This window comes from Centrocercus urophasianus, unplaced genomic scaffold (genome assembly GCF_019232065.1).
Source record: "Centrocercus urophasianus isolate 14NV4802_14NV808 unplaced genomic scaffold, USGS_Curo_1.0 seq_34, whole genome shotgun sequence".
Classification (NCBI taxonomy): Eukaryota; Metazoa; Chordata; class Aves; order Galliformes; family Phasianidae; genus Centrocercus; species Centrocercus urophasianus.
Window position 1 is genome coordinate 8,727,621 of NW_024884911.1, and position 26,627 is coordinate 8,754,247.

General features: G+C 37.7%; 3 protein-coding genes across 8 annotated transcripts in view; 1 reads left to right on the forward strand and 2 right to left on the reverse strand.

Moving 5' to 3' along the window:
• Window positions 1–4,730: 4,730 nt before the first annotated feature.
• Window positions 4,731–11,817, reverse strand: FBXW2 (F-box and WD repeat domain containing 2). Of its 2 annotated transcripts, XM_042830693.1 has the most exons (7): window positions 11,413–11,817; window positions 9,514–10,023; window positions 8,256–8,450; window positions 7,386–7,519; window positions 6,679–6,765; window positions 5,997–6,166; window positions 4,731–5,480 (listed from the first exon to the last, which is right to left on the reverse strand). In XM_042830693.1, the coding sequence occupies exons 2-7, from the start codon at window positions 10,001–10,003 to the stop codon at window positions 5,192–5,194; spliced, it is 1,365 nt and encodes a 454-aa protein (XP_042686627.1). In that variant the 5' UTR covers window positions 10,004–10,023; window positions 11,413–11,817; the 3' UTR covers window positions 4,731–5,191. The 2 variants fall into 2 exon arrangements, with proteins under 2 accessions (XP_042686627.1, XP_042686628.1); XM_042830694.1 differs by lacking the exon at window positions 11,413–11,817 and having other exon boundaries at window positions 9,514–11,380.
• Window positions 11,747–25,432, forward strand: SLC2A8 (solute carrier family 2 member 8). 2 transcript variants are annotated; one of them, XM_042830691.1, is made up of 10 exons: window positions 11,747–11,986; window positions 12,209–12,368; window positions 13,795–14,001; window positions 15,820–15,919; window positions 16,090–16,301; window positions 16,972–17,115; window positions 17,692–17,800; window positions 18,305–18,478; window positions 19,039–19,184; window positions 19,356–25,432. In XM_042830691.1, the coding sequence occupies exons 1-10, from the start codon at window positions 11,928–11,930 to the stop codon at window positions 19,491–19,493; spliced, it is 1,449 nt and encodes a 482-aa protein (XP_042686625.1). In that variant the 5' UTR covers window positions 11,747–11,927; the 3' UTR covers window positions 19,494–25,432. The 2 variants fall into 2 exon arrangements, with proteins under 2 accessions (XP_042686625.1, XP_042686626.1); XM_042830692.1 differs by lacking the exon at window positions 12,209–12,368 and having other exon boundaries at window positions 11,750–11,986.
• Window positions 20,477–26,627, reverse strand: part of GARNL3 (GTPase activating Rap/RanGAP domain like 3) — a 46,884-nt gene continuing 40,733 nt past the window's right edge. For 3 of the 4 annotated variants that reach the window (XM_042830686.1, XM_042830689.1, XM_042830687.1), the window contains exon 29: window positions 20,477–26,335. In XM_042830686.1, the coding sequence (XP_042686620.1) occupies window positions 26,155–26,335 (181 nt within the window). In that variant the 3' untranslated portion in view covers window positions 20,477–26,154. The remainder of the gene's footprint in view (window positions 26,336–26,627) is intronic. The other variant, XM_042830688.1, reaches the window with a different exon arrangement.

A 26,627-nucleotide genomic window follows, 5' to 3' on the forward strand; every position in this document is an offset into this window, starting at 1 on the left:
GTACTGTAAGCTCAAAAGTGAAACTTTGTCCACAAAAATCAAGGGTGAGGAGTTGCCTGTGCCCCAGGGAGGCATAGGATATCATTCAAAGATCACATTAAAATCTCTTGCATGTGAGTTTTGGGAGAACAATCCCTTTATGTACAGACCAAATGTAAATACATTCTGTCTGTGAACTATGGTACTATTTAGCAATCTGTACTGAAATAGAGGCTGTGATGGAGGTGCGTGCCTCTGATAAACGCTTGTGCAACTTTTTTTATGTGGAAGAGTTAAGGCATAGTGGGGAGATCAAACTTTTACCTTTCTCTAGCTAAGAGGCATTATTAAACACACAGGAAGTGACCATGCACTGGTTAGAATTTCTTAGAACTTACAGCTTTCTTTTTATTTTCCTACATTCTTATTTGCTTTACTTTGTGTAACAAACCTGTAAACTGCCTGAAGAAGAAATGAATCTATTTTTGTGTATGTGGAAATACAGCTGTGTTTAGCGTTGTCATTGACAGATGGCTTATGATAATATGTGCCAGATGAAGAGCTACTTTGGAATTAACATGGCAATTCATTATAATCACAGAGACAACATAAGAAAACAGACCAGACATCACTAGAACTGTCCCTTACTGAAGATACTGCTTTGTAAGAGAAACTGGAGTTAATGGCAGAGCCGTTAGCCAATTAATGATAGCAAAGTTCAATGTAGATGATTTTGCCTCTTCAGTGAGTTTTAAATTAAATTTTGTATTTTAACTGATTTATGTAATGCTGTGATCTATATGCATTTTTTGAGTCTATTTATTAAAAAAACATACAATGAATAGTGGTAAAATTAATGCTCCTCAATGATTGCTGTTCATATGTTGTGATTTGGGTACAAATTTTTCATGTAACTATTTCAATAAACAAATGCACTCCGAAAATATCTGAGGAAAAATGTACCGGTTTCAACTGAAAAAAAAAAAAAATATCCCGGGTATTATTGGAAATAGAGTTTTTAAAATGTTAATATATTGTAACAGCTGCTGTATTTATGCTAAAATAAAGAACTCTTTGACTGTGTTTTTGAGTCCTGTACCTTTAAGAAATGTGGTGCATTTTTGCTACTCACAGCTCTTGTTTATTAGATAATTGAAAATGCTGCCTCTTGGTGGGAAGCTTTAAACCAGAGGCACGGGTTACAGACTGATGTTGAAGTATATAGATTACTGGACTAAAGATTATTTTGAGGTGGAAAAGCTGAAGAGTGACTCTATGATACATAAACATAGTAAATTTTTGTTTTTCTAGAACCATATGGCCTGATAACAAAATGTTTCTTTGTTCATCAAAATAAGCCATTTTTACTATTTTGTATGGTACGTTATATTGTATTCCTTTCCTTAGGTAGGTGTAAAAGTACAGAAGAGAAACAACCCTCCTGCAAAGTATTTATTGATTTTCTTTTGAACGGTTATGTGGGAATAAAAAAAGCAAAAAAGCCCTGTAGTTTTACAGTTTCAGTCATTTTTAATGTCTTCTACACTCCCACAATGGGGAGGGACAGGGCTGATGTAGCAATATAGTGTAACCTTCCAATGAAGTGATAGCTGGGGCAGTAGTAGTAATCTGATGTGGAATGGAGATGCTTGTGGGAGTAGGCTTTCATTTATTTAACTTCTATGTTAATGTAATGTTTTAATTCTTTCATCCGTTTTGTGTTTGAAAGGCATTGCTATGTTCCAGCTCTATTATGAGTAGCTTCGAATTAGTTAGCAAATGCATTTTGTAATTGCTTGTTATTGGCATTTAAAATAATAATTAGCTGTTATGGAAGTGTTGAACTTCATTTTTTATGAAAGTGTAGAAGAGCAGTACAGTATGTATTGGATGATTCACATCATGCTTTGGCATAATGCCAAAAGAGGAGAATTTAGAGCTTAGCCAGAGGTCCATTTAAGATTACAGGCTTACGAATTTTGAAGAAACAGCTGGAAGTCCCCAGCCTAACTTTCTGCTCAAAGCAGTGTAAGGTAGCATGGCTTGATCAGTTCTATGCCTAGCTTAGCTGAACACGCAACCTCTTTGGGCAACCTGCTGCAGTATTGTACTGCCCTCACACTGGACAGCTTGCTTTCATTAGTTAGCCTTTACTGTAGTATGCTGGGTTGAGTGACTTTGTTTCCCCTTTACATTCTTAATAGGTAGCTGGTGACTGCAGTAATGTATATCACTGTTTCCACTCCTGTTATTCTCTGTGGAAGACTGAATTCAACTTTCACATCTTTTGAGACATCCTGTGCTTCAGCCGCCTGTTCACATCTGCAACCTGTCATTAGACTTGCTTCAGTGTTTCAGTGTTTGCTTTGTGCTGGGTAACTCAATGCTGGATGTGGTTGCAAGTGTGGCCTTGAGTGCTGAACAAAGGTTAAGAATCCTTCCCTTGAACCACCAGCTATGTATTTGTAAGAACAGCTCAGTAAACAGTTGGCTGCCTTTGTCACAAGAGAATAGTACTGAATCCTATACAATTTGCTGTGCAATAGTATTCCATCCTGTTTGTTCTAACCATCTAGATGACTATAACCAGCCCGAGTGGGATGATTGTCTTAGGTGCTGGATGGTGCATTTGCTCCAGCTTAAACTTGTAAGAGTACTGCCAGCTAATTTTTCCAGTATTCTGAAGTCCCTCAGAACAGCATCCCTTCTTCCTTTGCTTAATGACTCTTTCTCTTCCTATGGGTTCTTCCTGCACCTCCAATTTAGTATTGTTGTAAACAAGCTGAGAGTGCACTTTATATCATCAAGGTTACAAACAAAACAGTTAACCAGTTCTGGTCTCTGAACAACACTACTTGTTTCCAGATAGATCTCTTATCAATAATGACCATTATTGGAAGTCCAGCCCAATTTCCATTAATCTCAGTCCAAATAGTCAATCCTAATTGACTATTAGCAGGACACGGGATAATGGCCGCAAGCTGTATCAGAGGAGGCTTAGGGTTAGACATAAGGAAGAACTTTTTCTCTCAGAGAGTGGTCAGGCACTGGAATGGCCTGCCCAGAGAGGTGGTGGAGTCGCTGTCCCTGGCAGTGTTCAAGAGGCGTCTGGATGACGTGCTGCATGATATGGTTCAGTGCTAGTGGTGGCAAAGATGATGAGGAGACGGTTGGACTAGATGATCTTGTAGGTTGTTTCCAACCATGTGATTCTATGATTCTAATTTCATCAATTTGAGCATAACATTTTTTTTTTTTTGCATGTTCCTGTCTCAACTGCTCTTGAGAAGGAGGTGACAAATTCCATGTTTTATAGGTGGTCTGTCTTCATGTGACTCTTTGAAGATGAGTTACTGCACCTACTACACACAGTATAATTATACTCACCTTAAGAACTTCAAGTTTTCTGTTTCACATAGCTTTTCTTCACTTCTGAGTCAGATAGCAAAAGAGATTACCATGCATGCCCCAACTGGTCTAATTTAAATAAAGACCTATGAATGTGGCTTCTACTTGATAAAATTCCTTTACTAAAACATATTTTCAAAGTAAGTTGGTGTGAATAAAGGTGGAAAACTGGGTACTTAACACTTTGGCCTTGTTTTCAAGAGAACAGCTCCACTGTGACCTCGTATAATTCCTACCACACCACTCCAGTATTGATTCTTGCATACCATAACTTCTTACACTGATATGTGTAAGAATATAAGGTGATATATATATAATGTATATAAGGTGATATATAATGATATAAGAACTTCTATCAGTAGTATGTTATTCATACTACCTACATTTGGGAAACATGACCTCTGTTCATTACTACATGAGGAACTAGGTTTCCACAAGTGTTGGGAGCCACAAAAACCATGACAAAAATCACAAATAAAATTCTGCAGCACTAGCATTTGTCTTTTCAAGGACAACAGCCAATCCTTCTGAAAAATCTAATTTTCAAGGTGTGTACGAAGGGGAGATTTTATTGTAAAGAAAAAGTAAAACAAAACTCCTAAATATTTCTAAAGCATAGAAGTTGAAATTTTATAGATACATCTTTTAAGTACATGTCAAAAACCACGGAAGTATGTGGAGTATTGCTACTCAATAGTTAATTCATCTATACGTCTTATCTCTTACAGCTGATCAAAATGAAAGATGTTTTCCTATTCTTGTCTTTTCTTCAAATTTTCAATTTTATTTCTTATTCTTTATTTTTAAAGATGTGCCATTCACATTTGCCCATTTTTCAAATGTAGCTGTAGCAATTAATATAATAATGCACTTAAAGTAATTTTAACTTTTTTGAAGAAGAGTATGGCTGGCAGGCATCATTTAACGTAATTATTTTTGCTGTAGGGATTGAACATCACCCAATTCATTTCATTTCTATCTAGCTGTGAATGAAGTCACATAATCAGAAATGTGGACTATAAAGATATCGATCAAACCATTCTGAGTGGGGTAACCATCAGAAAATATGACGGAATACCGTCAGAGGACCTCTAAGGTTAATTGCTTTGGCAAGCTCTGTAAGATAGATGAAAAGTTGGCTCACTGACTGAGGAGCGCCTGTATTGGCACATTCCTGAGCTTAAACAAATCATTTTTGTTAGCATCCAATTCTAGGTTTTTGTTGATTGCTCAGTTTCAAAGGTTAAGTATTTAAAGCTATCATAAAGAAAAAAACTTTTTTAGAAGATCAGCACTGGGGAGAGAAAAGATCAACTATGTTCTCATTCAAGTTGAGCAAGGAGTCATGCACTGTAACCGGTATTTGGTATTGTACGTACAAAAGCACAAAAGCCTATTCTAAAACAGTAGCTTCACCTTCTGTTTCAACAACAACAACAACAACAACTAAAAAACAAAACCAAAAAAAAAAAACAAAAAAAAAAGGCAGAAATGTGGTCAAGCACTACTTCATTTTAGACTTAATGGTGGATCTGAATAGTTTTAACTTCACAAGCTATGCTTCAGAGCCCAAACAGGTATGCTTAAACATGAATAAAGACAAATTTAATGGTGAATACTGTTAGCATGCTCTGTTGTATTATGTCAAAAACAATCCTTTCCCAAATGCCCAAATAAAATCAAATGATTGTGCATTGCATGATGATACCATTAGATGTGCAACTTTGGTTCATGCAAAGTTTCATTTGATAGACACATTGCTGATAGTCCATATAATCCTGAAGATTCTGCATATGTAATCTTTTCATCCATGTTCTTTCCATAACACCAAATGGATACTGTGGTCTGGCATACTGGTGGCAAAAACCAAGCCTGTATCATTTTGACCATTTAGTCCATTTAACCAAGACATTTCACCAGCCAAAAAACTTGAGCCTCTCTTTGATTTTCTATACTCTGGTAGAGGCCAGCGGCTTATCAGTTCTTCTGTCCTCAAGTCTATTATATACAGGTATCTATTATCAAACAGTAGAGCAAATATCTCTCCAAAGCCCAGCAAGGACACATTTGAGAAGTCAGGAGTCTTGATAACCCTAGAAGATAAGGCAGTATTGTTAGAAACTGATAGATTTCACTAACATTCCACCAAGTTATTGAGAATGACATATCTCAGTTCAGCAGTGCTATAAGGAAATGGTCTTTTAAATATCGTTTCCCATCAAATGACTCCCAGAAAAGGTCTTCTGCTTCACTGCAGAGCAATTCCCATAGCAACATTAGCTTCTTGTCACTACAGCTTTGTGTTCAAAACTATAGCAATGCAGCCTGATTTAAGTCCATTTAAAAAAATCTAAAACTCACATATTGAAAATATGAAAGAGGTTTGGCTTGTGACCAGAAATCAAAACAGCAATCAAATGGTTGGTACAATTGGAGATAAATTAGAGTGAAACCTGGCAATATTTGTGAAGAATGATATTTAAAGATTTTTTAGTCGAGACCCTTTTGAATGACATTTAAAGCATTAAAGCTAACATGCTACAGTTCTTACTTTTTTTAAAAGCATGCCTTGAGAATAAATTCTGCACATCTTAAGCTGAAACACTTACCTGACAATATCATAGCTGGCAAAATCCCACTGGTATAATCCTAGTGCTGAACTGCACACTATGTATTTACCATCAAAGTGCAATCTGGGCTGTAGAGAGATGCTGCGATCTTCAGAAACAGACAGTGTTTTTAAACACTTGCAGTTTATTTCCCTTCCAATAGGCCAAATCTAGAGTTAGAAAACAGTTTAAGACCATAAAACATTTAAATTATAAACTTTTACACAAATTAAACAAGGCTTACAGTCTCATGTAAAGCAGGAGGTAAATGTGTGCCTGTTTTTCAAAAATATTTATCTTCTTTAATGGGAACATCAGCTCTATAACTGACTTGTAACACATAGCCATGAACTATTTACATACAGCATCCTCCAACCCAATAGTTTGCAACAATAGCAGTATTTGCAGTAAGTGTCTCACTGACAAGTTAGCGTACTAGGCATACAGTAAAAAACACTTATATTTTGACTTTTATTATATGTATTGATCTACTATTTGTTTGTAAGCATGAAGGAAATCAGTGAATAGTTAGCTTCCGAAGAGTTTTTTTGCCTTGTACATGTCTTCAAAAGCGAGGACTATTAGAGAAAAAAACCACATATTATGTTTGAATCACAGAAGCACTCAAGTATTCTGCTTCCTTGGATATTGCAATGATACATGTACAATATATGGTACATACCTTGATTTCATACTTATCTGCACTTAAAAGAATATAATCCCCAGGACTATGCATAAGAGATTTGACTTTGCACTTCTGCAAAACTACCTGTAATTGAAGGATTTAATGACTTATTTTGATGCTGTTAACTAACCAAGCATTCATTTGCATTGTCCATTTTGTTACAAAACAATACACCACACACATGGTCAAAAGACATACAGATGCTTATAGCACGTAAAGCGAAACTACCATTTACACTTGCTTGCTCCTAATAGTAAGAACTTTTCGTATATATCAGCTAACACATGTACTTCTCCACAATTCTGCTCTCAATGCACATTCCAATTTCAGAAATGCTTGTAAGTGGAATACCTTTTCTAAACCTCAGAACACTTTATGCTTAGATTTTGGTTATCACATTCATTAGTTTTCTATATAATTTTAAAAGTAGCTTTCTTTCTGAACCACTGCATTCATTTGATCTTTCAAATGCTGATTCCTAACATTATTCCAGCTACTTCAGAACAGAAATCTCTTCAATCCCCTGAAAAGTTTAGTTACATCTTTTCTTTCTGTTTAAACATTATTTTGCAATATCTACATGTCCTGATCTTCTTCATATTCTATACCTAGGGGGAAGACAGGTATTAGAAATAGAAAGTTAGAACAACTTGCAAACTTCATGCAAATATTCACCAAGATTAATACAAAAACAATATTCCCACCTTAGTGACCCATTCTGTATGTCCAGTAAGGGTATTCAGGCACGTTCCTGTTGATAAGGCCCACACTTTCACAGTGAAGTCTGCAGAGCCACTGACAAGAACATCAAGTTCATCGTTGTAGTCCACACTAAAAACTACAAGCAAAGAGGGTTCTCAAAAGCAGCAACATTCTCCATGTATGCTTTTTCCTGTGATACTGTAACTAGGTCAAAATTGACTATTACAGCTTTAACTGTTGCTCTTGAACTGTACACGTAAATTATTACTCTATTCCTGAGTTTACACTGCAAAATTACCAGCTGTTTGTTCAAATTAAAAGCATGAAGATCATTGGTTCCATTAAGGTTGGATTATGTTGAGGTTCCTATCCTAATAGTTCTAAGAAATCAACTCCAACAGAATTATTAAATTGATACATCTCATTTCTCGTGGAGAACAGACCTACAGTTGAGTGGAGGATATTCTCTGGTAGAGGACAGAATTAAGACAGAAATGCAAACACAGATCCCCAGGCTTGATTGTGCTCTTTCCTATAAGACTATCTCCAGTGTGGGAATTTAAAGAACTCCCACTGTCATGTGCTCCCTGCTAACAGGTGATAAACAAGGCTTGCATCTTTTACTCTAGACTCTAAAGCACTAAATCACCATGACAGTTCTGTTTCTACACCTATAAAACAATATATGACTATGCTTTGGTGTTATTCAAGGGCAGACAGATCTAGATCTATTCTGGCCACTTCCCTCCCACAATGTGATTTGAGACAGAGCCTTAAAAAACTGTAGACAAAGCTAACTTAAATTATAATCTGTTCTATGATGACATATGTTACTTGACTGACGAAAATAAAATCTGAGATGTTCAACATACCTGCGCCAGTGTGTCCTCTGAAATGCTGTGTTTTTGCCCCAGAGCTCCATTCCCAGCAGGCTACTGTGTTATCAAAAGAGCCCGTTACAAGTTTTTGTTCATCAAACTTCACTGTGGCACAAGTGTGTGTCTGGATACCATAGATGCATTGACCTGTGCTTACATCCCACAGTTTTGCAGACAAGTCATCTGATCCTGGAATATAAAACAATAGGATAATTGGAAACAAATACTAAATAAAATTACTAGTCTTCCATGTAAGTCTTAGTTATGGAATTTTCACCAAATCTCTGAAGAGATAAACTCACAACCTCTCTGAGCAACCTGTGCCAGTGCTCCATCTAATGCTTTCACCTGCATTTCCTTTCTCCACCAAAACTTATAACAGTACTCAAGTTTGCTGGTTTTGGAGACTGGACAAAAATCCTAGATACTTCCACCTCCTTTTTCCCTTTTGGTTTCAGCACAGAAGTATGCAGCTTCCCAGTAAGGTCTGACCTATTCCTTTGTACTTTCCTTCCCTGGTTACTAGTAAAGTGAAAAGACTGTCTACAGTCTAGTCACAGGTTTCTAGTAACCACCCTAGTGTACCTGAAGATGTGGAGGGATGTGTATTTCTGAGTTCACACTGAAATCTTGAAATCTGCAGTCTTCAGGAGAAACCATCACTGCAATATGCATATCGGATTAGTAGCAAGGTTAAATCTAGTTAAAGGTATTCATACAAGAAACTAGTCATGTTAAGAACTGAAAGTGCTTAAGGATGTAAAAGAGAAATAATCTTATTGCCAGGAAGCCAGACTTTTCCTGACACACCTTGAGACTACAGTGACCATATTGTGAGACCAAACTCCATTTAACCTGAATGAGATCGCAGATAACCCCTAAGAGGATACCTAACACAAATGTACTTCTCCAGTGAGATTGCTAATCTGAAACTGAAAATCTGAAAAAAAACAGTACTGTAACCATTTCTTATTTTAAAAAATAAATAAATTGGTCTCCTGGTTTTGTTTTTTTTTGTTTGTTTTGTTTTTCCTATTAAATGTTTAGCGAGCTTGATAGCATACCAGATATTTCAGAAATCGGAGGAAAAAAAAAAAAAAAAAAAAAAAAAGTGAATTGCCCTAAACTGAGTTTACCCTATGAAAATAATCTGTCTCCTCAAGAAAAATCAACTTATCATTAATCAAGTAGGGGAGCTGGGTGGTACAGATAACAAAGAAGAGTAAGACTCCAAGTTTTCTGAATTTCCTACCTGTGCACAGAAGACCATCTTTATAGTAAAGTGCATACACTCTGGCACTGTGTCCAATTAAAGAGGATGTCTCAAAGGCTTCGTGGTCCTTCAGTTGCTTCATCCTTAAAATAGCCTTTAGGTAAACCTTCTTCCAATGCAGAGGATCCTGAACAGAGTCATCTATTTGCCAACCCAAATTCTTACATGCGGTTTGCCACACCTCTGTACAGGCACTTATAACCTTATTCCACTGCTTAGAGACGAGGCAACATGTGAGTAAGGTGTGAGGATCAAGCCATTTTAACAGATAAAAACTAAGTTCCAATGGAAGAAGTTTGAGGAAGTCCCTCTTGAGAAGAATCTCTAGATTATTGGAGAGGTGCCTGAGCTGGACTGCTCCACTCAAGCTAATCAGGTGATCCAGAGTTTCATTTTTCTGCAAGTCCGTCAGAGAAAGAAATGTAATAGAAATGTTATCAAGCCATGCTTCAAAGTCCTTTTTCTCCATAAGGTTATGGAAAAATTTACCTGTGGTACATCAAAACACTGTATTAGTTCTGTTCAGAAAACAAGGTAAGCATCACATCATTATTACTGGTACATCAGTACTTCAAGTGGCATGTTAAAGCACAGACTGAAGTAACCAATCACAGCACAAAATATTCATTAGGTTAGTATGAAGCATTTGCACATACTTCGACCTACTGTCTTACTTAAGACTTAGAAGTGAGTTGTACAAGACAATGCATGCTAGCATTCACTATGAATGTTTACATATTTCGTGTAATGAGTTAACATTTTCACATTCTGAATCTAGTAAGAGTTGATCAAGTTTTAAATCTACTTTAGTGAATAAATGCCGTTTTACAGTTTACTTATCATTTAGTTGAAAAAAGGAAGAAAACAAAGCATAAAAACAGAATAATAAGAGGCTAATTACTGACTGAATTAACTCAGACTCTTGTCATAACTACTTCATAAAAAATTACCTGGTTTGCACTTAAAGAAGATACAAAGAGATGTCTGGAGAATTGTGTTGAAGGACATGTAACCTCTTTTGTACCTTGATGTCTTTTTTTTTTTTTTCCTTATAAAACAAACTTCCCCTCCTCCTCACCCACCTTGTTTTCTCAGTTTATTTCCAATAAACAGGCCTGTGAAACTGACAGCTCGAAATGCTAATTCTCAATCTATGTGATCTGTATTTATTTTTGTATGCTGTGGCATTTCAAGTTCCTACAGTAGATTTGAGCAAATGATTAAAAAGATGAGCATGGGGCAAACAACTAAAAAGCTAGATTTATTTTCTGTAGTAGATCTCATTCAATGCGTTAGATATCTAATTGAATTTAATTCATAGAAGCTCCCAAATCAAATGAATTGAGGAATGTAAATGGCAGCTCACAATACATATGCTTTTACCTTTGTAGAATAAAACCTTGAAGTACATCTCTAAATGTGACACAGAAAAGTATAGAAAAGTAGAGTCTTCACTATGAAAGGCTACAAACGTAAAGACATATTACTTCTTGATAATTTTGTAAGGATTATATCTTAAAGATAATAATCTTAAGGCCTTCTTAATTACACAGAAATAGCTGCTCCTATCGAGTTAGAAGTTCATAAGTAACTTTTACTACTGACAAAACTTAAGGGCTTTCTTCAGCACATTCGGCAAACTGTGTTTGCCACTCTAATAGGCACATGTTTTCTTAAGAACCAGCAATCTCTAACTGCAGCCAGTGCCATGTGCACACTGCTCTACGCGTTATCCGTAACCGCTCCACTCACGGCCACTCCCGCCCTGCTCCGCTCGCACAGAGCACGGCGCAGCCCGGACACTTTCAGCGCCTTCCGCCCACGCACAGTAGAACCATCGGCACCGCCCACACTGCTCCAGTGGGCCGCGGCGCTCACCTCAGGTAGCGGCAGGGCGCGCAGCGTCCCTCAGCAGGCAGCCGCCACACCTCGAACGGTCCTCCGTGGCCCGGCAGGGGCTGAGGCTTCCCCGCGGCCATCGCTCCCACAGCAGGACAGTCTCCCGCTACTTCCGCGGTCCGCGCCGCGGCCTGTGGACACCCATGGAAGGCTGCCGCCCTCGGACAGCGATGGAAGCCTCGGTCACCTCCAGTCCCAGAGGAGGGGCGGGGCCCCTGCACCGAGTGAATCAGCCGTCACCCCGAGGTGAGGCACTCCACCAAACCCCACGGCGCTCCGTACTCAGGCAGCTTCCGGCGCATCCTCTAAACGTCACTACGCCCCGCTGTCTCACTTTAGCCGTTTCCGTCTGAACTGGAGCCGTAAAGCGCTGCGTTACTTCTCTGCGTTCGGCGCCGTGCGCGAGTTGGAGCGTGCCCTTTGGGGTGGCTGCCGCCGGCCGTGCAGAAGCTGCTGAGATTATTGGCGCCGAGGCGCCCTCCCGCGGCTGGGACATGGCGGCAGAGGAGTCTCAGTACCTGCTGGCTCATCCTACTACGGACGCTTACCTGAGGTGAGGATTGGTGCTGCGTCTCTTCCTCTGGCGGGCTTAGGGGCCGCCCCGCTGCGCTGGAGCTCGGCTGCTGCGGATTTCGATGGCGCGGGGGGGGAACGCGGAAAATGTGACGTCTGGGTCAGAGCCTTCGTCGGGTCCATCCGCGCGTTAACGGCCCCATGAGGGGCCGGAGCCGCGAGGGGGCGGCGGCACGATCCTTGTCGGTATCTTCCGCCTCAGAGTGCAAAACAAGAAGCTGTACCTGGCCACGTTCGCTGCTGTCCTGGGACCGCTTAGCTTTGGCTTCGTGCTAGGCTATAGCTCACCTGCTATTCCAGAGCTGAGGAAAATTGGCAATCCGAAATTACGGTTGGACAGCAATCAGGCATCATGGTTTGGGGTAAGTTTCTGTATGATACATTACTCTCTTGTGATTTTCCGTCGTGGTGTGAAGAAGATGCTGTTTACATAAAATCATTAAGTGTGGAAAAGACTGCAGAGATCATCAAGTCCGTCACCCTCATGCATGTTTCTCAGTGCTGCATCTTAAGGCAGTCTAACTCCTCTTAAGAATGAATATAAATGAGGATTTTGATAATGATTTTTTGTTGTGACCTCAGTAATTGATTCCGTTTTTTCCTAAGTAATACTACTGTTATACTCTGCTAACTTCGCACATATAAATAAATGCCGTTATTTTTGTAACTTTTTTGATACTATAATGTTTTATGTCAACTTTTAGTCTCCTTAATTGAACCTGTCAAGGGACCACAGAAAATCAACTTGTGAATAAATTGGGTGCAATCCATTGACATAGGGAATATCAACTTTTGGGGTACAGGCTGGACTTCAGTTTATTCATGATAATCTTTCAGTCTTCAGGGCTTTAAAACAGATTGGAAAGCCAGTTTGTGAATGAACAGATAAAAAAAACCATACTGTTGCATTTCTTTCTCCACTGAAAGGGCTTTGTATGTGACCTGAGAATTGCTAGCTGTCCAATTGTGGTGGATTGTACTTCTTGACTGTGATTTGATAAGAAGTTAATATTTTGTTTTTTCAAAAGAACTGCATGCATATATTTTTTGGAAGCTATTTATTTAAAAGAATTTTTAGTGTGTTATTTATATATCTATATAGATAGATGTGTATGTATATATATCCACGGAATCATAGAATCATGGAATCCTTGGATTTGGAAGGGACCTCTAAAGGCCATCTATTCCAACTCTTCTAAAGTGAACAGGGACATCACAGCTAGTGTCCAGGGATGGGGCATCGTCCATTCCAGATGGAATGCTGCATCCAGATTCCTGTGTCCAGATGTGGAGTCCTCAGTACAGGAGAGATGTAGATCTGTTGGACTGTCTGCAGAGAAGGGCCACAAAAATAATCCATGGAATGGAACACCTTTATCTGTGAGAACAGGCTGAGAGAGCTGATGCTCTTCAGCCTGGAGAAGAGAAGGCTGCAAGGTGACCTGATGGTGGCCTGTCAGTATACAAAAGAGAGCTACGGGAGGGAAGGGGACAGATTCTTTAACAGGGTCTGTGGTGACAGAACAAGGGGAAATTTAGGTTAGATATAAGGAAAAGATATTTTGCAGTGAGGGTGATGGAGCAGCGGAACAGGTTGCCTAGTGTTGTAGTTGATGCCCTATCCCTAGAGATTTCAAGGCGAGGCTGGATAAAGCCCTGGGCAACCTGATCTAGCTGGGTGTCTCTGTTCATTGCAGGGGAGTTGGACTGGATGGCCTTCAGAGGTCCCTTCCAAATCTAAGCACTCTATGATTCTATGATATGTATTTCTTAACTTGTTTTTTGAAGTCTCTAGTGACATTAGGAGCTGCTGCTGGAGGAATACTGGGAGGCTACCTTGTGGATAAAATTGGAAGAAAGCTGAGTCTGATGCTGTGTTCAGTACCATACGTCTGTGGATATATTGTCATTATTTCCGCTCAGAACATATGGATGCTTTATTTTGGACGAATACTAACTGGCTTAGCCAGTGGAATTACTTCGCTTGTTGTTCCAGTAAGTAGAGCATCATTTCTGGTCGCGAGGTGGCTTGGGTGTAGTAACTCAGTAATTCTAGCAAAGGAAGCAGATTTAGAATAAACTGATTGTTATAGACTCATATTTTGCATGCTTTTAATAATGATGAAAATGTAAGTAAAAAAAAAGCTTTGCTTATTCTAGAAGCGCTTCTGTACTATGCATTATTACAGTGATATGCTTGTTCCAATTTTTCTTTTGTCTATTCATTGATAGAGGAGGGCCACAAAGATGATCAGAGGGCTGGAGAACCTCCCCTAAGGAGCCAGGCTGAGAGATCTGGGGCTGTTCAGCCTGGAGAACAGAAGGCTCCAAGGAGACCTTACAGTGGCCTTCCAGTACCTGAAGGGGGCCTACAGGAAAGCTGCAGGAGGGACTTTTCTGTAACAGCCAGTAGCAAGAGGACAAGGGGAAATAGTTGGAAGAGGGTAGATTTAGACTAGATATCAGGAAGAAACTCTTCATGTGTGGTGGTGAGACACTGGAACAGGTTGCCTAGTGAGGTTGTGGATGCCCTTTCCCAGGAAGTATTCAAGGCCAGGCTGGATGGGATTGTGAGCAACCTGGTCTAGAGGGAGGTGTCCCTGCCTATAGCAAGGGGGTTGGAACTAGATGATCTTGAAGATCCCTTCCAAACCAAACCTTTCTGTGATTCTGTGATTACTTCTGCTTATATTCTGCAGTGGTCAAATCATATTTATCTCTTTACGTTTTATATAAATAATGGTAAAGGCTTAAGGTTTGCAATTAGACCATTATCACTTATAAATCCTAGTGCAATGCAAGTAGAATCATAGAACAGAATCGTTTGAGTTGGATCTTTAAAGGTCATCTAACCCAGTTCTCCTGCAGTGAACCAGGACACCTACTGCTAGATCAGGGTACTCAGAGCGTGCTCTAACCTGACTTTGAATGTCTCCAGGGACAGAGCATCCACTAATTCTTATGAGCAACCTCTGAGCAGTGTCTGTGCTTCACTGCCCTTAAAAATTTTTTTTCTTATATCTACTTTAAATCTCTCCTCTTTTAGTTTGAAACCATTTCTCCTTGTCCTGTCACAGCAGACCCTGCTGAAGAATCTGTCCCATTCTTTCTTACAGCCCTCCTTTCGATAGTGAAAGGTTGCTATCTGGTCTCTCTGGTGTCTACTCTGTAGTGACTTCTGCTTCCATTGAACTGTTATCTTCAGAATATTAACTTTTCTCATGTATTCAGAAATATCCTTGCAGCAGTATAACCGAAATAATTTGTGCTTGTCTTTCTTTTCTGGTATTATTTGACCTATTAGGTGATTTGACCTATGTGATGCCTGCTGTTCATACATGTTAAGATAAGAACCATTAATTTTGGATTTTCTGGAGAATGAAATAAAATCCAGTCTTTACAGTGAATTAAAAAGTTACAACTTAAGATTTGCAAAGACTTTTACGTGTGGCTTGGAGTTTGCGTTCCTGCAGACTATCCCAAGCACCAGAGTGTTCTGCAGTGATGCATTTGTTGTTGAATATGGCTAGCAAAGGAAGCCCTTACTAACACAAGTTTATTTATCTGTCAGATCCTTAACTGACAGCATAAAAATTCTTCTTAGGGTCTCCCTTTTTCTGTTTTTTTTTTTTTTTTTTGTAATGCTAATATGTATTTATGAGATGATACTGTTCTACCCTCTCCATTTTGCTGTGGCTTTTTTTGAGGAGGGTTTCTAGGAAATACATCCGGTTTTCAGAAACAAATTATTTCTCTACTTCTTGATCCTACGTTGGATTGAGGTAATTATTAGACATTTTCTCCCTGTTTTAGGTATATATATCGGAAATATCTCATACAAATGTTCGTGGTATGCTTGGCTCTTTTGTCCAGTTGATGGTGGTGACTGGCATACTTGGAGCCTACACTGCAGGTATTGGGGTTAGGTCTCTATAAAAAAGAATTAGTACACGTAATGAAAGAACTACACTAAGGAATTGAAAGCAAATATCAATTCATTTCTACAACCATTAATTTTGTTGTACAAATGTTAATTCTTCTGGAACTGATTTTTTTTTCTTTTTTTTCCTTTTTGTTGTGCAGGAATGATACTAAAATGGCACTGGCTGGCAGTATTATGTTCTTTTCCACCATGCGTAATGCTTTTGTTTATGTTGTTCATGCCTGAAACACCAAGATTTCTGCTGGATCAGAAGAAACACACAGAAGCAATAGCTGCTTTACAGTTTCTGCGAGGACCATTTGTGGACCATGAATGGGAATGCAGGCAAATTGAAGCTAATGTTGAGGAGGAGGTGATGAGAATCTGATTTACACTAAAGACAAAAAGTCTGAAAGTATACAGTGTAGTTTAAGGATTTTTATCATAGCTTAGTTAATAGCCTTTTCTACAGTGTGAACCTGTTCAATCACAAATGAACTTAAAAAGCAGTGACATTCAAATAATCTTTTTTCTTCTGCTTTCCAGCTGCAACTGCCAGCAGTGTTGGATGCCACTGGTATGCATGAGTAGCAGTTGGGCTCATGATCTTACTGTGACGATAGATAGCTATGTTTTCTTATTGTAACTGGCAGTTTTATAGGATTGTTCCGCACCTCAAAAACTTATTTGCTATTGCACCACTTCAAAAGCAATCTTTAACCTCTTGTAATGAGATACTAGCTTAGACAGACATGTCCAGTAATTGAAGTCTTATTTCTGCAAACTATTGATTCTTTCATGTTAACTTTCTCCGCAAAGTACTGTTGATTTTTGTCTCTAGAAACTGAGGAAATGCTAAAAATATTTTCCTGGATTTCTCGTACTTCAAATGTAAACACTTTTACTACTAAGAAATTTAATTTTGCTGAAGAGGGGTGGAAAACTTACTCTTTGAACATAGTGAAATGTTCTGAGGATTTTTATTTTTTCTTCATTTAAAATACCGTTTTTTCATGGAACTGTTGCATCATCTTTTTTAACAGGGACAAAGCCTCTTTGAATTTAAGAATCCTTCAATCTACAGGCCACTTCTTATTGGTGTGATTCTGATGTTTCTCCAGCAAGTAACAGGCATTAATGCAGTTATGTTTTATGCAGAAACAATCTTTGAAGATGCAAACTTCCAGGTAATCAGAGTGTGCTGTCAAATGCCTATAGTTTCAGCTTGGTGCTGAATAAGTATAGAACATGTAACTAACTGACTTGATATTTATCTTATCTGCATCATAAGTAACAGAGTTTGAGTGTTAATGGTCACTTTTTATTTTAAATTACAGATACCCTCTTAACTGTGTTACTCTGGCATAACTGGATGTTACTGGGTTTTGTTTTTTTTTTTTTTTGTGGGGAAGCATGTTTTGTCTAAAACTTTGATATGGATAGAAATCTTTATTATAGTCATCTCATCCACATAACATAACTTTTTTTAAAAATGCAGTTACAAATTTAGTGCTTCAGAAAAAGTCAGATGCTAGGGGGAAGTTGTGACTTATTAAACAACTTACTAAGAGATCAATATGTTATGTTAATTAATGTGGATGTCTTTATTTTATTTTTACGTATTTCTTCTCCTAGTTAATTTACTTTGTACAGTTTTCCTTGTTCCAGAATTAAGAAAGAAATGCATCTTTAATGCCTGATAAGTGATCCTGTTATCAGCCTGAAATAGCAAATTCTTCTCCCTGTTTCCTATTTTATTTCAGGACAGCAGAATCGCTTCTGTTGTTGTGGGTTCCATACAAGTATGTTTCACTGCTGTGGCTGCACTTATCATAGATAAAACCGGAAGAAAAGTGCTGCTTTATGTGTCTGGTAAATTAACTTACTGACTTTTGTTCCCTGAGAAGAAACATGTAGAGTACCAGAAAGCGTTGGAACTACTGGGGGAATTGAGTGTTACAATTTATTTATTTCAAGTGCTTTGTTTTATAAGTGGATTACAACTGATGTAATAAGCGCTGCTTCATAAGAGGAAATTGTCATGATATATATACTTTGTTGGCTGAACTCCTTGAAATTACTTATAGCTATCTTTTTGTCTTTACCAGGCCTATTTTTACTTCGGACAAATTGTTGATAGTTGTCACACTGCACACTCAATAGTAATGACTGCTGTAAAGACTGGTTTAATTTGTGTGTGCAATGATTGACATTTTTTCATTCTTGTTTAGGCTAATGTTTATTTTCAATAGTGTTATCTATCTTTTCAGAAACACTTCTGCTAGAGCTAGAGCCAACATATCTTGCATTTAGCTCTCAGAAAGAAGAGTACCTAAGCAACTATCATTGCCAACTTAATTATTGCTTACTTTTCAGGGATAATCATGGCTCTCAGTACTGCATTGTTTGGGTTTTACTTTAAAATGGTCCTTCCAAATGGGAACAACTCATCAAATGCTGATCTGTTGTTCACTTTCAACTCAGTATCTCCAGGAACAGAAACTAGACTATCCTGGCTTGCAGTAGTAAGCTTAGGACTCTTTGTTGCTGGTAAGTAGAACTGGCTTCTAAATAAATATTACATGAAGTTTGAACTTTCTGGTGAATGTGACAGACTTCTTCCATTTTCTTCACATTGTTGAAAAATGGAGCTGTGTTTGACACAGTTTTTTAGTGTATTAGACAAAGTGATGCTGATTAATTCACAACCTCTGTGATCAAGCTAGAAGCTAAACAGTTAAGCCAGTGTTCTGCAAAATAAATTTGCACCTCCTTGTGCTGATACTAAATAGTAATTGCTCAGGCTCAATAACTTGCAGCCATTAATGAGGGAAAAAGGTCCCTGGTAGTATCTGAGCCAAAATGAATTCTGTGATAGATCAAGACAGCAGCAAGTTAAAAATTAATTTTGTTTCTATGTTGACCACTTCTGAAACTTTTTAAGATGTTTTGCTTGTTAAGAATCCTTGTACTTAATTTGATTTAAAGTGTGCTAGTGTTTAGCATGCTCCCCTAAAATAACATACTCTCATAGCATTATTTGCCTGACACTCTCCCCTTTGAAATATACCTAACTTGCATTTACCTTCTTTTTTTTTTTGTATTTACAGGTTTTGCCCTTGGCTGGGGTCCAGTTCCATGGCTGGTAATGTCTGAAATCTTCCCCCTTAAAGCAAGGGGCATATCAAGTGGTACCTGTGTGTTAACAAACTGGGCTACGGCCTTTTTGGTGACCAAGGAATTTCACGATTTTATAGTAAGCACCATAAATCAAAATTCAACTTTTTTTTTTTTTTTTAAATATAAAAAAAACTATTAAAGATGCTCCCGATAAAGCCTTGGGCCAGTCTTCTTCAGCAGTATATATGGGTTGTGGTTGTATAGTTAATGACTTACACTTTTTTTTGTTGTTTTCTCACTGCCTTAGGGTTTCTTAACATCCTATGGGACATTCTGGCTCTTCTCTGCCTTCTGCTGCCTCAGTGTGATATTTGCAGCCTTTTATGTTCCTGAAACAAAAGGACGGACCCTGGAACAGATTGAGGCCTACTTCAGAAAATCTTAAATCTCAGGCTTTTGCTGATGTGAAACCTTTACATCATTATTTGTGGTGCTGTTGCTAAAACTAATTGTGTCACGTGGTAGACAGTCACACAACTTCCTCTACAATTGTTTTAACTAATTTTGTAAAATCTTTTTTTTTTTTTTTTTTTTTCCCCCCCCCCCATCCAGAAATCTATAGGTATTTGCATACACTTGATTATCACTGTATACTCGTTGTACTGTAACTTAGTCGTGTAGGTCTTGGACATGCAAGTTTTTTTTAATTACTGTTCATTGGGTTTGTTTGTTTTTCCTGACCTGGTGCAGACGGACAGCAGTGGCTAGGAAAAAATGTTAAATGTATTGTCTACTGTCTTTTTTGCTAATAGGTAAATTAAGATATAATTTTAAAAATAATGAAAAAATTTATTGTCCCCCTTTGCATTTCCCTACATATGTTACAGTGAAGAAATTTATGCTACAGTCAGGACTTTAATTTTGGATTGCTGTAACTTTTCCTTTACGTGTGTTACTGCTTCTGCATCTGGGAAACCTGCCAATAGAATAAGTCTTGATCCAAAGTGTAAATAGACAAGGGCTGGGTGCTAGTGTTAAGATGGCATTATTTCTCCTACAGAGGTCGAGTATCTAGGACTGCATTTAAATCACAGGACAGGTTATTGCTCTCAGCAGGATGTATTTTAGCATTTCATTTTCAGAAGGAAAGAACAGATCGCGTAGACTGAGAAACTATACCCTTTGCCACAAAAAAAAGAGGGAATTCTCTTTTATAGTGTTAACTTGAGGGGTAAAAATCAACCACTGGAGAAGGTCTGAGTCTTAACAACACCCAGAAACAAACCAATCCTAGACTGTTCTTGGCAAAGAGGAATAGAGCTTATGGCCAATCTCATGAGTCTAAGAGTCCTTAAATGAACAACAGGCTTAAAACATTTCTAGAGAACTATAGTAATCCCTGAACCAAATTTAGAAAAGCCCTGCAAGTTTGAAAGAAAGAACTGATGTAAAATTTATTACATATGAAGAAGTGAATCACTTCTTCCTCCTCCACAATAACAATAAATCGCACTTAAAACATTTCCAGCTGTGACAGGAATGTTTCTATTTAGATGCTACATCTAAAACACAAAGCATATGCACTATCACATGACATTAAACACAATGGTAATACACTGGCATTTAAGACAAGTGGTAGTAAAGAGGTTTTGATCACAGACTCAGCATCTGTCTTAACACGGCAGTTACTAAATTACAAAACAGCCCACTAACATTCAAAGTCTCTGTTAAAACTGACATTGCACGTTGATTACACTTTCTTACAAAAACCTTTAGAGACAACATTTCCATCCAACCAGTTAAATATGTAATAGAGCTATAAATAAATAAGAGAAAAATAATCTCAGTTTTTTCCGTCAGATCATTAATCTAATATAATTTTCACTAGCAAAGAAGTAGTCAGTCAGTTGCAGGTGTGCAACAACAAAGTGAAGCATCTAGTCATTAAGCAGACTGGTGAAATGGCTGTGATCAACTGTAGTAACAGTATCCGTACTTTTTATCCTGTGTGCTTGCTGCATACTGTCACAGAAGCTCCCTCATATTGTTAATGCAGTGTATTTAGTTCTCAGAGTATAACCTGTTTCCCCACAAAAATCAGGCTATGCTTGGATTTCTGAGAAAAGTGCTTTTACAGAATTAGCAAGCACTGGGCACATGACATCAAAGTTGTTAATAATGACACTATTCAGTATGACACACACATGTATATACACATGTTAAAACATCCAAACTGAAAAGACTATGTCTCGAACGCAGACTAAGCCAAAAGCTCTGGGGAAGCTCTTGCATCTGCAAATGCAAGTCATAAATGCACATTTTTAGAAAGGCCTGCAGGAGTTTGTGGCTTATCTAAAGACACCTACAACAACAGAGAGGAAAGGGCAGGCACAGCAACCTTAGGTGTACATAACAGTGCTATGCTTCTTGTGGGTGCAATCTAACCTGTTATTTGCCTTACTAAGAACTGTTTTAACGTTTATTCAGTTGACCATCTAAAAATACTTTGAATCAAGAAATACTTTGAAATTTGAATCTATCAGTCAATCACAAATGCTTGCATACTTGCATATGTATAGAAAGTCACATGAAAGCAGACAGCAGAATTGCGACTCATTCTGGGTGCCAGCTGACATCCAGTCATGCATTTCAAAAACAAACGTAACAAACAAACAACCAACACAAAAAAGCCAGAACAAATTAAAAAAAAATAGCTCCAAACTAGGAAACAATTGTAACCAGGACAGGTCAACCTGTCATTTGCAAACCAAGCAACTGAAGCTATTAATCATATTTGTTCATTCAATCTAGAATCTATCTTTTACCATCTTGGGAGCACTTAGCCCTTCCTCATCGTACACTTCAGTCTTTCTCTCTCCTCAGAAGGAAACATTTCATTACTTTCCATTTCTGAGACTAGAAAGAAAGGACAGTTAGTCTGGATCCCAAGTAGGTTTAATCTCTGTTCTGGAGTTCCTAAATGCCAAGCTGTAAAGACCTTGGGAAGGACTCATCAAGCTTCAGCCTTAAGAGCCACATATTATGCATGTGGGAAGGAATAAACTAATGTGTCCCAGGGCTCTTGAGTCCTATTCAAAGTTGTGATGGTTCACAGGCATGTTATAAAGTAAATGTAATAAAAGGATGATGAGTTGTTGAAAATGCTGCTTATTCATTCTTGAACTGAATCAAAATTCAATAACATGATACTGAACAAGCTGCTCTAGTTTATGTAGTTTTGAATGGAGATATGTGGGGGTGAGTTTTGGGCTAGATGATCTCCTCTGGTCTCTTCCAACTTTATCCATCCTGTGATTGTATATGTATCACTGATGCTATTGAGAAGGCACAAGTCCATTCTAAGTTAGCTGTCTGTTCAGTCCTGCTTCTTGAACCAGAGTAAACTAAATTCCTGTAATTTAGTCAGACTAAGGTACTGTGCAGAAATGATGATAATTCCATTATCCAGGAGAAGTTAAAAGCCCTCCTCCTCCAACAAATCCAGCAAACTAGGACACTAAACACTTCTAGCAGCGCCTTATCTGTGTTAAGAGTCCAGAATTGACTTTTAGTTTAACTTAGCTTGATAGCAAGCATTCAAGCTGGTAACAGCTCATCCTTCACAGAAAGACTTTTCCACACTTCTACTGGATGTGGTGGTAGCAAGCTTATTTTCCAGTGTTCTCCATTAGATGAAGCTACTACCCATCCTTGCTGCAGTTCCAAATATTTTCTCTCAAATATATGTTGGTCAGCCAACACCAAGAACACCGGTAAATGGCAGTTTTAACACAAGATGTGAAAATCAGAAAGGCTGTACTTGAGATAGAAAGGGCTATGCTTTTTGTGCCCAAGGCTACTTTCCAAGCTAATTGAATAGAAGCATGCACATTGCAGACAGGAGAGGAAATAACATGGCTTCAAGGGACTGGAGTGAACAACAGCATAGCAGTCCATCCAAGTAGCCTTCCAGGAAGCCATTTCATTTTCCCTGGTCACTTGACATTGGTCTGAAGAAGAGATTACACAGATGTATTAAAACTTTGTCCTATTTTGAGACTGCTAGTTCTGAGGACAACATTTCATCACACAAAGATGCACATAGTATGTGAGAGTCTGATGACAGTTTTAAGCCAACAGAAACCACATCCTTGTACAGTGGCTATTTGTCAGTTGTCCTAGCAGCTTCACATTTTGTGTTATTTTGTCTTTTAGGTAAGACAAATGTCATAAAGAATTTCACAGTTTGGTTCTTGTGGCTTGCATCAAACAAAATCCAAGCAAAACTACCACATTCCCTGTCTTCTACCCACGCTCCAGGATATTCTCTGACAGTAAGTAGGTAATAAATGACATGAATGTGACCATAAAGCCTTAGTTACCACATCTAGGAGTAATATTAAAAATCAGCATTGCCTGACCTCTTCATCTCCTTTTACTAGGTCTAATATTATTCTTGCATGCCTATATGGCATACTGATTAATTACAGAAGGAAAAATGTTATTGTTAAGGCACTACATACATTAGGAATGGAGACAGGTAATTTTTCCACTGTTCAGATCTTGCCTGTCCTACGTGAGTATTAATTCTTTTAGGTCTGGTAGTTTCCAATGTGACTAACATAACAGTTGACCCATTAAGTCAAGCTATATCATAAAATTCAGCTGGTGGGTCAGAAGAGGCAGGGTTAAGACAAGTGAGTTGACACAGCAACTATGTTGCCATCTTCAAACTATTCCAATGTTTTGTTCCAGATAAATACCATGAAGCTAGTCTTCATTTTTTTGTCTCACATAAAATGTAAATGCTGTATTCCTTACAATCCTTTTGTCACTTTTAGTATTGGTTAGATGTCATCAATGTTGCTATTACGGGTAGAACTACAAAGCTTCTCTCTGTTGGCAGTGTTGTGGTTCTGCTTAAACAAAGTAATTCTTGCCTTATACCCCATCTACGTATTGTCACATATTGGTTTGACACAAATACCAATCTTTTATCATTCTGCCTACCACCATAGGCAGGGGTCAGGTACTGTCAGACTTTCTCTATTCTTCTACAGTGCTCCATCTATAAGGGTCTTTCCATGTCTTTTAACACGTTTGTTCAGGTTCTTCACTTATGTTAAATTATGCTAGAATAACAGAAGTGAACTTCTGCAGTACATTTACGATGTGATATTCCAAAATCACTAAGCAAATTTTCCAGTTGAAATATTATTTTAAATCAAGCCTGAGTTTTGCAGCAAAACAAACTGGTACAGACTTCAAAAACACCCACACAAAAGAAATTAAGTACTACGCTCTGAAATTTGTGTACTGAAAACAGCAATGCTTCTGCTTTCTAAAAATATCTAAGTGCCAACAGTGCTTCCTAAAGTGGATTCATTAAGTCCACGAAAGTGTTCACAACTTCCAGCAGGATAAGGACCATATGATACTTCCAGACCAATTCTTCTCAAATCTCAACTGACAAGACAGATAGGTTGGGATAAATGACTATGGCCTCTGAAAACATTCTGAACAGAATTACAAGCTCCTGCAAAGACTTTAAGGTGGCACTTCCTTTCAGAAGTTTATTAAGGCTCACCCCACACATCCATGGTTGCCCAAAGAATAATAAAAAAAAAAAAAAAAAAAAAAAGCAGTCACTGGTTAATACTGCTTCTGCTCCTGAACAAAGTACTGCTTAAATTATTGCTTCTTTTCTTGCTCAAGAAAAAGAAGTTATTCTTTTAAGTTATGGCCTTGCATATTTTCTTAGGTGGAGATATTAATCTATCATAATACAATAAACAGGGCATGAAAAATTTTCCAAAAAGTTTCACATTCAGACAGGCAGAAGCAAAAGGCAGAAATCATCACATGGTCATGCTTACATATACTACATATTAAAAAAAAATAAAAAAATCAAGGATACAGAACTATGTCTACATAAGCAGCAAGAAATACCTGCTAATAAAGCCCACATCTTTCTATATAAAAAGCCTGGAAGCATCACATTTTCATGAAAGACAGCAAACTCTTTCAAAATATTGTTTAAAATTGACTTTTTGGCATAGACAGAAGGGTTAAAAAAAATAATCAAGCTTAATGATGAAATTTTGTCCTTTAACAAGACAAAAGATTTTCTAAGGCTATTTCATCATAGAAAACTAGCTTCCTAGCAGTAAAATTTTAGTCTGGTCCACTTAGAAAAATGTTTATCTGAAGCAGTGACTTCTATTGTTGATACAAGAGCAAACAACAAATTTTGACGCCTGCACAGGAATCTTTCCATAACCAGAATTAGGGGGTGGCTTCCGCCTGTAATGAGGAAATCTCAAGGTGCATTACAGAAAAGTTGTTCCACTAGATGGAGAAATATAGTTTAATTTTGACTTTAAATTTTTAAGGAAGATCTGTGTGGTTTTGTTTTTTTTTTTTTTTTCTGTTTGTTTGTTTTTAAATAAGACTCCTTCTACTCAAAGATTCTTAATGCCAAAACAGTTTTCAAGTTCCTCTAAAAATATGTACACAGACAGGTCAGAGAAAAAAGCATGTTCATATGTCACCTGATCTTTATAGAATATTCTTGATTCTTCACTGAACAAAAAACAGCTGCATCATTTCCAGGACAGACTGCACTGTTTGAGAAGATCTTGCCTAGAAGTATTTTTTTTTTTTTTTTTTTTTTTTAGATTAAATAAAAACAACAAAAGGAGTGATTTTCATTACAAAATTCTTCTTCCTACATCGCACGCACTGCTGTAAAAGAACTCACAACATTAGTAACAGCAATTAACTTTACAGAATGCTACTTCAGGTAGCTCAGAATAAGAAATACTTTTTATTTACTTCAATTTCAGCCTGAAGCTCTCATTGATAACCTACCTTTAAAATACCACAGAAAAGTAATAGTTCATTAACTAAAATAAGAAAACAAACAGACATCAAAGATGCAAGCATCACCAAACCAGGCTAAGCAAGCCAGAACAACATGAGACCTATAAAGATTAATCACCAATACTTCCAGCCACATTTTACCACTAGAAGCACTGTTTGTGACATTCCTACAGAGCTCACAGAGTTGTAAGAAAAGGTGAAGTAAGGAACAGTCTTGTCTGTCTTCACTTCAAGTCAATGATGTCTTCATCAGATAAAGAAGTCAGATGAAATGGATAGCTAAATGGTGAGCTCTCCTCCCTGTTTGCTACAGAATCAGGATCTGAACTAGTGGAAAGATGACGACCCTCAGAATAGCTTTCGAAAGAGGCTGAGATTATTCTGCAAAGATGAAGACAAAAGTCACTAAAAAAAAAAAAAATAAATAAATAAAAATAAAAATAAAAATACACAGAAAAGGGGCAGGTAGGGTCAGTGGCTATTTCTACATACAATCAAGTCATCCTAAAGACAGATCATTAAAACTGAGTTTCTCTCTGTTTAACTCTGCTTCCATAACAATTCTTATTAAAACAAAGATTACAAATATCAAATTATTGCCACAAGGTAATCCTAATGAATTGTCCCCCTCATTATAACTTCCAAATAGCAAAATAGTTTATACTGCAGCAGATTAACAAAAAATAATCTCAGTCTA

Bases quoted from the DNA above. Each gene is read 5' to 3' on its own strand.
- SLC2A8 (XM_042830691.1), top strand. From the start codon at position 11,928: ATGGCGGCAGAGGAGTCTCAGTACCTGCTGGCTCATCCTACTACGGAC. The intron at 14,002-15,819 runs GTAAGTAGAGCA...TCCCTGTTTTAG, and splicing joins TTACTTCGCTTGTTGTTCCA to GTATATATATCGGAAATATC. The intron at 17,801-18,304 runs GTAAATTAACTT...CTTACTTTTCAG, and splicing joins AGTGCTGCTTTATGTGTCTG to GGATAATCATGGCTCTCAGT.
- FBXW2 (XM_042830693.1), bottom strand. From the start codon at position 10,003: ATGGAGAAAAAGGACTTTGAAGCATGGCTTGATAACATTTCTATTACA. The intron at 8,451-9,513 runs GTAGGAAATTCA...TTTATATTCCAG, and splicing joins AGATGGTCTTCTGTGCACAG to GATCAGATGACTTGTCTGCA. The intron at 6,766-7,385 runs GTGGGAATATTG...CTTCAATTACAG, and splicing joins ATACAGAATGGGTCACTAAG to GTAGTTTTGCAGAAGTGCAA.